The 14,342-nt window shown below is 40.3% G+C and overlaps 1 protein-coding gene across 1 annotated transcript in view; it reads right to left on the bottom strand.

The window, feature by feature from the left end:
* LOC134149237 (NADH-cytochrome b5 reductase 3) overlaps positions 1-14,342 on the bottom strand; it is a 23,466-nt gene continuing 9,124 nt past the window's right edge. The window contains exons 3-9 of the mRNA XM_062592139.1: positions 12,345-12,417; positions 9,849-9,955; positions 8,367-8,496; positions 6,619-6,702; positions 6,426-6,511; positions 4,073-4,172; positions 1-2,496 (exon numbers count right to left, since the gene is read on the bottom strand). Of these exons, the coding sequence (XP_062448123.1) occupies positions 2,324-2,496; positions 4,073-4,172; positions 6,426-6,511; positions 6,619-6,702; positions 8,367-8,496; positions 9,849-9,955; positions 12,345-12,417 (753 nt within the window). The 3' untranslated portion in view covers positions 1-2,323. The remainder of the gene's footprint in view (positions 2,497-4,072; positions 4,173-6,425; positions 6,512-6,618; positions 6,703-8,366; positions 8,497-9,848; positions 9,956-12,344; positions 12,418-14,342) is intronic.

Genomic DNA, 14,342 nt, shown 5'->3' on the forward strand with positions numbered 1-14,342 from the left:
GGGACTAGGACTCAGTTTTATTTCAACATATTATAAAAAAATTTTTTTTTTCCATAAAAGAGCTACATGTTCACAAGGAAGATGTACAAAATCAAGATAATTAATAAGAACATATTGGAATGGTTGAGGGGAGGAGGAGAAGCATATTTATTCCCTGAGCTGGCATCCAAACTCAGGCAACAGAACAGATAGATAGATACATAAGCACTTAGGTAATCAAAGCAAACAGACTTTTTTTTTTTGAACTTTCACTTTCTAGAGTGTTTTAAAATAATAATACGTCTCTTAAGAGGCTGAAGAGCTGTCTATGAAGATGATGTGCTAAATAACACACAGGTGAGTCACCTGCAAGAAATTTTTATTTCTTACACAGATGTGAAAAAAGCCAGTAATTGAGTATATAGATTAAGTAATACAAAACCAGTTTATGCTTAACCAGTGAGCTATTTTTGACAAGTAAACTTAATTAAATAGAGTCATGAAAAAACTGTTTATCCCACACTGATATAAACCAGCAGCAAGATAATTACGCTCAAATTTCCACATTTTGCCTCATAAAAAGACAGACTGAAACCTTGGAGCATGGTATTAAAGAACAAGTTTCAGAAGCACACATCAAAAATTCAAGATCTCATAGGCAACAGTCTAATTAATTAATAAAATAATTAAGTTTAATAATTGTATTATCCATTCCAGATTCCTTAAATAAACCATAGTATCTTTTTCACCATTTAATTCACACTGAGAATTAACCTTTTAATTTCACAATACTCACCTGTTGTACAGGCACAAAAGGAAACACTGCAAGTTATGCCTTCCACATACCTACCCAAATCCTGAAAAAAGGCGATATTATACACCGATACTTGTAACTAACTAGCATCCACATTACTTTGCATTTCACTAAATATCCTTTCAAATCACTCTGGTTTCCATCACCAGAACAAGATTTTTAGTTTCATAGATTCCTTGCAGGACAGCTTTAATCTCAGCAGCATCTCTGTTGTTTGGAAGCAGAAGATTCTGCAATCAAGAAGCTTTAAGTTTACTGCAGATTAGGTAAAAAGCTGCTGTAAAAAAAGTAAATTAAAAAAATAAATCAGAGCTATAATAAACAGCATCTAAGAAAAAGTTTTAGGTTCAGTGAGACATTCGAATTTGTTGTCAGTTAGGTGACTTAAGGCTTTTCCCATGCATCCTTTTTTCAAGCAAAGCATTTGGAGTTCTGCCTGAAGAAATTATGCAGATGCAGGTGAGGCTCCTGCTTACCACATCCGAAGTAGGATTACCTAGTGAAACACTCTCTAGTGATGAGCACTGAGCTCCCCTTGTTCTAGATCAGTCTATGGATAACAGGAAACCAAAGCAAGACACTGTTGTCACCCAAATATTTTTCCTGTATGGTACATACAGAAGAACCGCTTTTGCACTCCTACAGCACCTTCTGCTATTTAAAAGTAAATACAGAAGTTAGTATTTTTTCAGTATTCAAAACGTACAAGCAAGAATTCCTAGCTGTTTGGGGAACAGTGAATAAAATCTCCTGCTTTCCATAGTTCCTTTCATTGCCCAGGGATGGGAACAGCTACTTGAAGTGGACAGCTGGAAAAGCGTTTGCATTTAAGAGAGGCCATTCCAAAATACAGAGGAAAAATTTGGTGTTAAGGTCTACCTCTCTGTTTTGATTAACAGAGCAATTTGTATGACTTCAGTCATAAATAATTAATCACCATCCTTGAACTGAACAGTCATCTTGAAGTTTCTGATATTGCAAAGATTATGCATACAAGGCAAACACTCCTGGCCTTTATGGTGTAAAAGCTCTGTAAGGATTAAAATTTAGCAGAAGTAAGGTAAATAATCCAGCACATTCCATATATTTTCATGTTTCATTTCAAGGAAAATTTTGGGTATGCACAGTGTTGGGAAGCAGGATTCCATTGCCATTTGATTACACTGCTAACGAAGTGTAAACCAGTGTATAGCGCCCTAAGAAACCACAGACTCCCTAAGAAGCCATGCCTCCCTTCCTTGAAATGGAATATAATCTTTCTATAGGATAGCTATGGTCAGTATAATACAACTGAGCAATAGGCACCACTCTCTGCAATACAATTGTTTCTGTACAAAATATAGAGTACAATCTGAGTACAATTAAGCTTGAGTGTCTTACTTGCCAGAGATTTAGAAAAACTGAAGCAATTTTAACTTAAATGTAGCTTCTCAGCACTGTGCATCAGCCACTTATGTACCCTGGTCTTGTTCCCCATTAAATGTTTTTTCTTCCCTTCCACACAAGATCACTGAACTATCAGTCTTTTTGTTAGAAGGAGAACCTCATGTCCTTGGTGTATCCCAGTTTGTCCAAGTTGGGAATGCAAGCATACTGGATCATTGGAGGAGGGCCACACATGAGAATCAGAACATCATCTTGAGGTGGGGGCATGTGATCTCTGATCATATCTTGGTTCACAAATCCTTGGCTATATTCCCAATCTGTTAAAAAAAAAAAAAAAAAAAAAGAAAAGTAGAGAAAAAGAGGAAAGAGGACAAAGACAGAAAAAAGAAAGACACAAGTCACTTTGTAGCAAAGTTGGGGTGGATTTTTAAGGGGTGCTCTAGCCTGTAGTATTTGCATGCTCCATTCACGTGTACTCAGCACAATTACACTACATGGAAGAACTGCCATCTTGGTTTTTAAGGTGATATACTGATGTACAGAGAAAACAAGGGCTAACTTTTACAAAAGCTTCCTAAAAGTCCCAAGGAAAACTCAGACAGAGCTGTGAATAAGAATCTTCCCAGCTCCAGTGTCAATAACATCCATCATCCTTAACCCACTATTTACATGTTCATTACAAGAATTCTAGTCAATGAAGTTGTTCCCCATAGGAACCCTCATCCTGCTAGTCAGTTAATACTAGGTTAGCTGGTCAGTTAATGCAGGTTTACCTATCATATCCCCAGCCCTGGATGCAAAAACACTGCTGGCCCAAAGCTTTTGATACAGTGAGATTGACACATTTTTCTTGTCTTGGTCTATCCAAAATTTCCAGCTTTGATCTGTTTTTAGGTGTGGCAGAGAAACTGCAGAACAGTGTTGGGAGAGGAATTTTTTGCAGAAATAATAATTGCAGAAGATGATGACATAACAGCAATAGACTCTGGGACCTGCAGCCCCTCCCTATTGCCCTATGGGAGGTGTATTTTGGCCATAAGGTAAGAGCAGGAATACAGCTCTTCCCTCTCCGCCCCAAACTACCACTGTAAATACGACTGACAACCTACCCTGATGTTGGGGGGGGGGGGAACGACAAGAAATTAGGGAAGAGAGGAGGCTCTGGCAGTGCTTTTTAGCCTTCTCTGTATCAGACCTGCATGGCTGAGGGTGACATGCACACAGCTCATTCATTCATTCTCTCACCTAGAGCAGCCAGCTACAAGCCACACAATCTTTACAGCTGGACTGCACTCAGTTAGAACAACGTACTAATTGAGAAACACAGTGCAAAGGCAATTCCACTGCCTAGGAAGCAGCTACCGTTGCACATATACAATTATCCTGATCCCTTTCCTCCCTTGAAAGATTAGCTATCATGAACTTCCCTGCAATGAGAGGGAGGTAAGAGTCCGCATTTGGCCACACCTCAGTGGGATACAGTGCTTCAGACACTCCATAGCAGCTGCCCTAATGCATGCTGTAAACGTGAGACAATACGGTACAAAACATCTTAGATTTATATCCGTGGGAAAGAAGAAAGGGAAGGTCACCTTGGATCAGAGTAAATAATGGTAAATATTCGGGTGTAGTCATGAAAGGAACATTACCCTACTGTTCATCTGGGGTGAGATTCATAGCTTTGGAAGCACTCCCTGATTACATCTAGAGCTTCTATGCATCACATGAAGAATGATGCTCCCAAATGCATTCAGAAATGCATAAACACACAATTAATTAAGCCAGAAAGGAGCCCAGAAGTATGCAAGTGGCATAGCACACCTCTACCAAACAAACAAATGCATTAATGTTCATAACTTAAGGTTTCAGTGGAGGTAACATGTTATATCTTACTTTCAGGTGCTCTGTCCAGCGTATACCAAAGCTTAAAGCGACTGGGATTCTGAACCTGGATCTCCTCTAGTTCGGAACGTAGCAAGATATCCTTCTCAGTCTGCAGGATAAGGAAAAACAATGGTTACACTCTGCATTTCAGTACAGCCTTCAGATGACCACTGACTATTAACTACTCTACATTCCTGTGAGACCGAACAGAATACTCCACTCCATTTTTGAAGCTAAAGAGAGCAAATGCAAGTTATTTCCATGACTATCCAGTGGCAGAGTTAATAAACAGCCTCAAAACTTCTCTGAACCCTGAGCAATATGCAATGCCTTCCTCTAACGAATGCAGCAAAACAAAGCAACACCTGTATCAAAACACAGAATCATCACTCATAAGGGGAATTAGCTGTAGCACCGTAACAGTAAAGCCCTCTTTAAGTATCCCCATTACAAAAGCAAATTTCATAAAAAACTAATTATCACTGCACAACTATCTCACTACTCCTCTGCTTTACCATTCAATCAGGAAAATGTCAAGTTTATCACTTTCACCACTTCAAATTTCATTAACACTGCCATATAGAGATTGCTTAGCTTTTAAACAGGATGTGGAACAACAAACACCCAAAAGGGTATCGAGTTCTGATTGGAACAACAAATGTTTTGCAGGGTATCAAGTTCTGCTTCTCCCTGACACAAAATCACTGAAGGCCAAAAGAAAGCCTTATTCCCATAAGAGCAGCTGAAGTTCAGGAGGGGAGGAACAGAGTAGGGACTAAAAGTGGCACTATCCTTCACAGCCTTACTAATTTGGTGCTGTGGACACCAGTACGTCTGGAACTGCAGGGGTGAGGAGGAACACACCAGCAACTACTGCCAAGAATGTGCCTATTTCTTTACCTGTAATTGCACATGTTCCAAAAGGGCTGTTACTGAGTCTGATCAACTCAAAGCAAGACCCCAAAAGACTATATGCAAGATAATCTAGAAGCAGGTAAGCCATAAGTTAATTAGAAACACAATATTGACTCACATACATAGTCATCTATAATCAATACAGCCACTTCAGGAGGGCCAAAATAAAATACCAGCAAAACATATACTAAAAAAACCCTTTAAATTCCAGTTGTCCAGCATAATGACTGTCCATCTGTCAGCTGATTGCTTCATATTTCTGCAGTTAGGTCAGTTAGGTATGGGAACTCTCTAAAGCCAAGGCTTGATGTTTACTTAGACTTGCTAATAGATAGGCAACTGTTCCCTGAGTCTTTCCCTCAAGAAGCAGTAGGTTTTCCAGGTTACTAAAGCAGCTCTAGTACTATATCAGTCATTCTGAATTGCTCACAGCAAGTCTTCCTGCCCTGGTACCTGCAACTGCTCAGCACAGACCAACTGCTGCAGCTGCACCACTAGGTCTCTTAACAGGGTCTACAACAGCAAAGCACTAGAGAGATGCTTACACAGTCACTTGGATCATAACTTCTGGGGAGAAAAATGGTCTTGTCTTATACGTCAGATATGATACAAAGGAAGTGAGAATATACTGAGTATCAGAGGATAGAGGAACAATAGAAAAGAGCCTGAAGAAGCTAAAAATACAGGCATGAATATCTCAATCCAGAAACAGACTGGCATTAGGAGGGAGAAATTTAAAAGCAAAAATGTGAACACTAGAAGAATGTTAGAAAATAGAGAGGTGTGTGCTTTAGCACTAGACCACCATGTGGGTTGCCTAGTTATTGACAAGGTCCATCATAAGTACTCTTGGATGAGAGAGAAGCTCCCCTCTGCCCAATACTGGTAGGTAACCTTGAGGAGCAAAAGAAATGCATGAAGGAGGAAACAGAAATGAAAGAAGGGAGAAAGCTGTGCAGAATCACAGCTCTAGTTCCAGAAGCTGCCGGAGACTAATTTTAAATTTTATCTCACATAATGCATTCTCAAACAGAATGATTTTTCACATGAAAAACTTGCTCTGAAGTTGAGGAGTTGTAATTACTGAAGGAGGCAAATGGCTATTTCTTCATGTAAAAAAGACAGCTCTGAAAGTCTGCCCAAAACACGTTAACAACTTGCACAAAGGAACTGAGAATCTTAAAATGTTTATAAACCATATTAGAAACAGAATAGAAAGACACAAGAAAGTGAGCATTAACTGGAAGAACACCAGCACTTGGACAGTAACACTAACATGAGAATTCATTACAGTATTTTTATATATGGGAAGTTTTTGACATTTCAGTTCATTTTTCCCTCAGGGTTTGTATTTCTGCACTGTGCTTTCTCAGCAAGTGCTGCATTTGCTGAATGGAGTTCTGTTCATTACAGAAATATTTATAAGCAGTAACAAGGACAGAATTACCTGATTAGCAAACAGCAGCTGACAAATAGTGTGGTCGTCTTTGTCTTTCATGATAGCTCGAATGATCTGCAGCATAGGTGTTATCCCTGAAAGAGAAGTGCAAGAGTGTGAATAGAGTGTAAGCAAGTGAAAATATGAATGAAAACATCTACCAGATGTCAGAAACAAAGTAGGAACCTTTACATATACGTACCAGTCCCACCTGCAATCATCCCCACATATTTCACTTTTTTTAAAACTGGTTCAGCTTTCTTTTCAGGCCGAATAGCAAACTGGCCTGAAAAAAGAGAGAGAGAGAGATGGTAGATATTGAAGAAAGTAGCAAACAGTGGGCCTAAGATACCTTCCTAGTTTGTACAACTCACTGACTTGGTTTCAGCTCTGTCACCCTTCCCCCTTGCAAAACAGAGGAAGAAAAACAGACCCTGAAAGGTTATTGGAGGTTTTAAGACACATGATGATAACATCAAACATTGACACGGGTTATTACTCTGCACTGCAGCATAAAGTTGTTACTACTTGCATTTCTGTTTGCCCAAATCTCATACCTCAACCATGTTCAGAAGCCCAGTTCTCTGGAAACAGTGCACCAAAAAGGAAGTAATCTGCTCAGAGAGCTGATTTTCCCCATGCAGGTTATTCTAAGGGAAAACCTCAAATTTGCAAGGAAACAGGATACAGCACAAACATTGTCCAGTTACAAGCACACCAGTCTGCATCCAGTAAAAGCATGACATAGACAGTCTGTCACCCTCAGAGCACTGCCTTATAGCACTGCAGGATAAGGAGGACTGCATGCCTTCACAGCCAAATTTGAGAGAAAGCAGTTGGCTTATGAGTTTGTCTTTGTGGCTTTATTGTTTTAATGCAGTGAGTTCACTCACTCATTTAAGTATTGCTTAACTGCTTTCCTTGAGTATGGAATATGCTGTAAACGGTTCCTGTGCGCACACTGCATGTAATCGACTTCATCTGCCTCTGTTCCTCACCTCTGCTGCTAACCTCAGTTTAGGATAAAAATCATTTCCTTGAAAAAGCAGGATCAAAAAGGTCTGGCTAAAACACTCAATCCTCCAGGTTCTTCACCCTCACAATTTTGCAACACAGATTGCACAAAACTCTTTCCCAGAAAGAGAGGGGGAATCTCTTGCACCTGCTCTGCCCATATTATTGGCTAATCCCCCTGCCCCCTCCTCCAAAACAGCTCATCTCATAATTTGTTAAACCACTATAAAGCATATTTCATAGCACTGCATCTTAGGTCAGGTAGTCAATACAAATTTGGACTGTTTGGATAGCACTGATTTTTTGGACTAATTACAAAAAAAGAGCTGTAAGTAGTTATATGGTTTGTATATTTATTCTCTCTTTTTTGGCTGATTTGTCAGTTTCTGTAAAGCCTGACAGTAGGTTTGAAACTACCAGAAACATTGTGTTTACACATCTGTTCATACAGGATAATGAGAACACAAAATACAAAGCTCTGGAAATACAAGTTTCTAAGTTCTGCTGCTCACAGGACTGCCAGAAGGTTTTTGTGACACATTTGTGGCAGCACTATACCTACCTGACACACTTCATATTGGCATAAAGCTACTTCCTACTGCTAAAGTTTATTTTCTCTTGGGGAAAATAGTATTGGACTGCACAAATACCAAATGTTTTTACCAGTCTATAAACTATGTCCATAAAAGTAGGGAGCAAATTCCCGTATTTGAGAACTGTACCAAAAATAAGCACTTTTATAGTCATGTAACCCTTGCCCTGTCAAGAATGGCTGTAGACTTAATTAAGAGACTTAAAATTTCTTTTGCGCAGAAAGAAACATGAACCCTGTTGGAAAAAACATAAACAGTACACCACTATTCACCCATCAAAATCTTATAATGCTTTCCCGTGTTGTTTACTTTGGATAAACAATATTTTCCAAGTCAGTCTTGCCTTTTCCCTTGTACACAAGCAGGCCACTTGGTCCTCTGAAGTCAATAGTGTCCCCTATTTTCAGGCTGTCTAAGTACTGAGACATCTTCCCTCCTTCAGGGAACTTTGGATGTACACCTTTGAAATAGATCTGGTAAAAATAACAATGAAATAATTAATCTCACAGCTTAAATATGAGCATTTGCCATGCAAATATTTATGCACTCATATTCCTCATTCAGAAAGATATTTTATTACAGGATAAAATTCCTACAAGAAGAAATACTATCGAGGCAGATTCAACTGACAAAAAAAACGAGAATCACTTAGGTGAGTTTTCTGATAAAAACGAAAATGCCAAACTTGGTCTGATTTTGTTCAGACTGAGCACAGACTGGCAGCCTCTCCATTGTATTACTGTAACACAGAAAAGCTCTCTAAATAAGTAACACAACTGCCACTCAAGTTCAAAAAACCTCAGTCACTGTGAATTCATATAGAAAAAAAAATCTGTGAAAATATCTTGACAGTTCAGTTGCAAAGGAATATTCCCCAAACTTGTTCATCTCAAGGTTAGGGTAACCAAAGAATGGACACCAACTACTGGAATATGCAAGGTATCAGTGGGTGTAGTTACATTGCTGAAAGTGTGCTTTTTTGATTTTGCTATCAAGGCTGTGAAAGTTTTAAGCTGAAACAAACTCAATTTTTACAGGAATAGCAATATTTGCATGCACAGAGAGTTGCACTGGTAATGACAGGTCTGTGAGGTGTTCCTACGAGTCAAAGATTTACAGTTTTCTTCGCCATGTCTTCATTGTCCAAAAACACACCCATGAAGGTAAGTAGGTAGAAAAACATAAATTCATTTTTAGTTTAACAGTAAATAAATAAAATGTTATTAGTTGTAAACAAGTAAGATACTCAAGAATAAAATTCTGACAAGAAATCCAGTGGAGAAATTTAGGTTTTAAATTCTTATCAGCTTTAAATATATATTCACTTACTCTAATTACCAAGAGACAAAATGTACCTCATCATGAGACCTAAAAGATCTAAACTCACACTCTTGCCAAACACATCAGACATCCACACTGTCTAGGTCAGTAATTTTTCTATTTTAATAATCTGTAGTCATCACAATGACCAAATTACATTAGCCACAGAACAAGCCAATAGTTCAGGCAAGGTTAATTCATTATTTCAAAAGTATAAAAGAGTGTGTGAACCTCTGCAAGTATTCAGAGACTTCGGCAAATGGCAGTCTGCAAATACAGAAAATTACATAGCAGCTCTCAAGACACATTGACTTAAAAGTGCCTGCAAAATGCCGTATGGATTGTAGGTAACCGCACATTACTTGTTACGGTAAGAAAACCCATAATGGCAGATCACTGAACAGAACTTGGCACATCATGGTAGAATCAGACTTCACATAGCACTGCAAGTGTAAAACGGAGCTCAGAAGTTGCCCAGTCTAGTAAAATACAGTGATATTCTCACCTTGACAACAAGGTCCACAAAGCCCTTGTCGTCATCACTGGAAACAGGAGTGTATGGTCTAATTACCAGAGCCCCATTAATCCGTGCAGACAAGTAGATATGCTGTCCTATATGCAGGAGAGGAAAAAAAAAATCATTTTGCTTTCAAGAGATTTTTCTTTCACTGGACATAACAAGTTAAACAGCAAATGGCATCTCAAAGCTGGCTTAACTATCTTGTTTTGGGGCATCATTTTTTCCTCCCTCATTTTCCTGACACTTTGACAACTTACCAGAGTTGTTCTTAGCTATGTACAGCTTCTACCTGGAAGGGCAAATGATTCAGCTGCTAACCTTACACGTTTGTCATGTTTGTTTTGATGTTTTGGGGTATTTATATTTACCAAAGCCCTAACTGCAAGCAAAATGTTCCAGAAAGCATGATTTCTCTCTCACATACGGACATGCAAAAAATCATACATGGACAACTGCCAGTTGAAAGTGTGGTTCACACTTTATTAAAACATTAGCTACAAGTAACTGTTCTACTTCCACAAGGCATGGCTCATGTCTTCCAGGAGGACTAGCAATCTTCTAGCTGCCATTGCTAAGGCTGCCTAGACATAAAGCCGCTTTCTAACCCTGTTATTCCTACAGCTTAACATTTGAATTTATCAGTCACATTTCAACCTGTCGCACATTAGCTGAACTGTCCACAAACACTCTCCATAGCTTTTTGTCAACATGTTTATTTTTGATGAAAAAAATCCTAGAATTTAATTTCTTCAAAAAGTTTTCCTATGACCAATGCCCTTAAGAAATATCATAATTAAAGAATATTTAGAGGAGAAAAATGGTTTTCCTTGTTTAGCACCACTAAGCCAGAACAACCTACTATCCTTAAGACCAATGTAGCTCTTCAAAGACTGTACCACTCCTCTGCCTTTTATGCGTGTACAAAGAGGTGATTTTACTGGGAGCTAGTTTGTCAAGCTGAAGGTCTGTGAGGCAGAAGAGTCTGGATGATAGCGTGTGAGTGGACACTAACATTTTCCCAAAATATCTAGTAGTTTGGAAACCGTGCAATCATAACTGACCTGAAGCTATACACAGATATAACACAATATAATAATTATACAACCCTCTCAGTGACGAGTATATAGTCCATTAAATAGCCTATGTATTTCCTGTTGTGTGGGAACCAGAGAGAGCTGCAGCTTCTGGTTCCTTCTTCCCGGGCAAGCCATGGTCTTTTTCTTCCCTTCTGGAACATATCTATCACTAACATTTCAGGATGTGAATCAGGATAGATAAGACCACTGTTAGGGTAAGCCATACAAGAATTAGCTCAAACCCAGGAAAGGGTGCTCCTTCCAAAGGGAAAAACATACTTTATGATCCTTTCTGTTAGAGCTTTATTCCATCACTGACAGGACAGCAGATGTTGGGGCGCACAGGGATCTCCTTGACTCTAGCCTAGGTTAGCTAGAACGATGAAGTCACATAGGATCTTACTTGCTATTAGTGCTAATCATGTTTTTTCTGTAGCACTGTAGCTGGCTACTAAAAGCGAAATGCTGCTGCTGGACCAGACACGCAGGGTACACTCCAGTATTTGTCCCAAAGCTGCGAAGTCTGCTATTTCCAGCTGCTTTTAGCACCCTCCCCAGTTCACAGCTTCCCTTTCTTCCAAAGTCCCCCCTCCGCAGTCAGGGAAACTAGCTTTGTCCTTCATGACTACTTAAGAAGATCAAAAAAACCAGCATGCCCTAAATAAAGTGAACCTGAACATAATATATGATAATGCCGAAAAGTTACTAAGGACTACCATCGGGTAACTCTGGTCCACAGAACATTACAAGACACAGTTAAAGCAGAAGTCCCTATCAAATGTAAGTCACAATTATATGCTCTTTACATAAGCAGTAAGAACAGTTGCACTAAACTGTTACAGAAGATAAGGCATATGGCAAGGGCTAAGGAAACATCCACTCCATGGCAATTATGAAGTTCCATGAGACTGCCTGCAAATTCAGAGGTTAGCAGATCACTTGGCAAAATGTATAAATTAGAGGAGAGAAAGAAGGAGCTATGAGCATTGCCTTGAAGGATGGAAACAGATTACAAAGATCAAGCATCTTGGGAACAATATTCCGTGGAAAGTTAAGACTGGAAAATATAACCAAACATCAACAATTGTTTCTACTGTGTTTAAAGAAACAAACTGGATGTACACTCTCTGTAAGCACACATGACTTCAAACACTGCAGATGACTCACAGCGTGAGGACAGTTTTGTAATGCCATAAATACTAGCTGATGGCTCAAGCCACATGGAGAGTATTTAAAATTCAACAGTACAAACTATAAGAAAAAAGTCTCGGTATCACAATACAAATTATTATAACAGTAATAACTTTTAAGACATTCAAGTCACTCTTGCAAATCATGCTTCAGATTTCCTCGACAAGTATAATAAACAATGCTGTGATTCTTGGCAGGTAAAAACAGGACATACCGATAGGGAGACCCAGAACATGATCTACAGAAGGAAGGGCAAATCGAAATCTTCTTGTGTCATGACTAACTTCCTGGAAGAGGAAAAGCAAAAACAATCAATCAGCTATCTTGTTGGGATTTAATGTTTGCGATTTCATTTTTAAAACCGATATGCTAGTCAGGCTTACTGCAGGGTTAAATATTTGGAAGACAGGAGGATCCTAACTGAAACTTTTGTATAAGTAGGTAATAAGTAAAGAACTCCACTGAATGTGGCAATTCTATATCAGGAGTGAACTTTTCATTCAAATTCGCTGAAAACTTAACTTTTCCTCAAAATACTAGAAGCAACAGAGAAATTAATATATATTGACTATGGGGTAGTCAATAAAACACAACTTGGGTTGGGGGGCCTCCAACGGGTGCATGCAGCTGGGGATGTGCGTGCAGGACACGGCTGTGGGGGACCCCCATACACCCTTCCTGGGAAACCTGCATGTATGACTACCTCTCTGAAATGTCTGTACATCAATGCATGCAGCATGTGGAACAAACAGGAGGAGACGGAGATCTGTGTGCAGTCGCAGGGCCATGATCTCATTGCAATTACTGAGACATGGTGAGATAGTTCGCATGACTGGAACACTGTTGTGGATCGCTATGTGCTTTTTAGGAAAGACAGGCCAGAAAGGAGAGGTGGTGGAGTTGCTCTTTATGAGAGAAAGCAACTGGAATGCATCAAGCTCTGCCTAGGCAGGAAGGAGGAGGAGGCAGTCGAGAGCTTATGGGTAAAGATCAAAGGGCAGGCTAACATGGGGGACACTATTGTGGGTGCCTGCTACAGGCCACCTGACCAGAAGAGAACGCCGGTGAGGCCTTCTGCAGACTGCTGGAAGTAGCCTCACTATCGCAGGCCCTGGTTCTCATGGGAGACTTCAACCACCCTGACATCTGCTGGAGGGACTACACAGCAAGGCACAAACAGTCCAGGAGGCTCCTGCAATTCATCGATGATAACTTGTTGACACAGATAGTGGAGGAGCCTACGAGGAAGGGTGTCCTGCTGGATCTTGTCCTAACCAACAAAGAAGGACTGGCTGGAGATGTAAAGGTTGGGAGCAGCCTTGGCTGCAGTGACCATGAGATGGTGCAGTTCAGGATCCTGCAGGAAAGAAGGCAAAAAGCAGGATTGCAACCCTAGACTTCAGGAGAGCGGACTTTGGGCTCTTCAAAGACCTACTTGAAGGAGTCTCATGGGTTAAGGCCCTAGAAGGAAGGAGGGTCCAGAAGAGTGGCTAGCATTCAAGTATCACTTCCTCCAAGCTCAAGAGCGGTGCATCCCAAGAAGTCCAGCAAAGGGGGCAGGAAACCTGCATGGATGAGCAAGGAGCTCCTGACAAAACTCTGACAGAAGAGGAAAGTACAAAGAATGTGGAAGAAGGGACAGGCTACTTGAGAAGATTATAAGAATGCTGTCAGAGTACGCAGAGATGCTGCGAGGAAGGCTAAGGCCCATTTGGAATTAAGTCTTGCAAGGGATGTCAAGGACAACAGGAAGGGCTTCTTCAAACACATCAGTAGCAAGAGGAGGACTGGGGAAAATGTGGGCCCACTACTGAATGGGGAAGGGACCCTGGTGACAAGGGATACAGAGAAGGCAGAATTACTGAATGCCTTTTTTGCTTCAGTCTTCACTGCTAAGGGCAGCCCTCAAGAATCCCAGAGCCTGGAGATGAGAGAGAAAGTCTGGAGAAAGGAAGACTTTCCCTTGGTCGAGGAGGAAAGGATTAGAGATCTTTTAGGCAAACCAGACATCCACAAATCCACAGGACCGGATGGGATGCACCCACGGATACTGAGGGAGCTGGCAGATGTTGTCACTAGGCCACTCTCCATCATCTTTGAAAGGTCATGGAGAACTGGAGAAGTGCCTGAGGACTGGAAGAAAGCCAATGTCACTCCAGTCTTCAAGAAGGGCAAGAAGCAGGACCCAGGCAACTACAGGCCAGTCAGCCTC

This window comes from Rhea pennata, chromosome 1 (genome assembly GCF_028389875.1).
Source record: "Rhea pennata isolate bPtePen1 chromosome 1, bPtePen1.pri, whole genome shotgun sequence".
Taxonomy (NCBI): domain Eukaryota; kingdom Metazoa; phylum Chordata; class Aves; order Rheiformes; family Rheidae; genus Rhea; species Rhea pennata.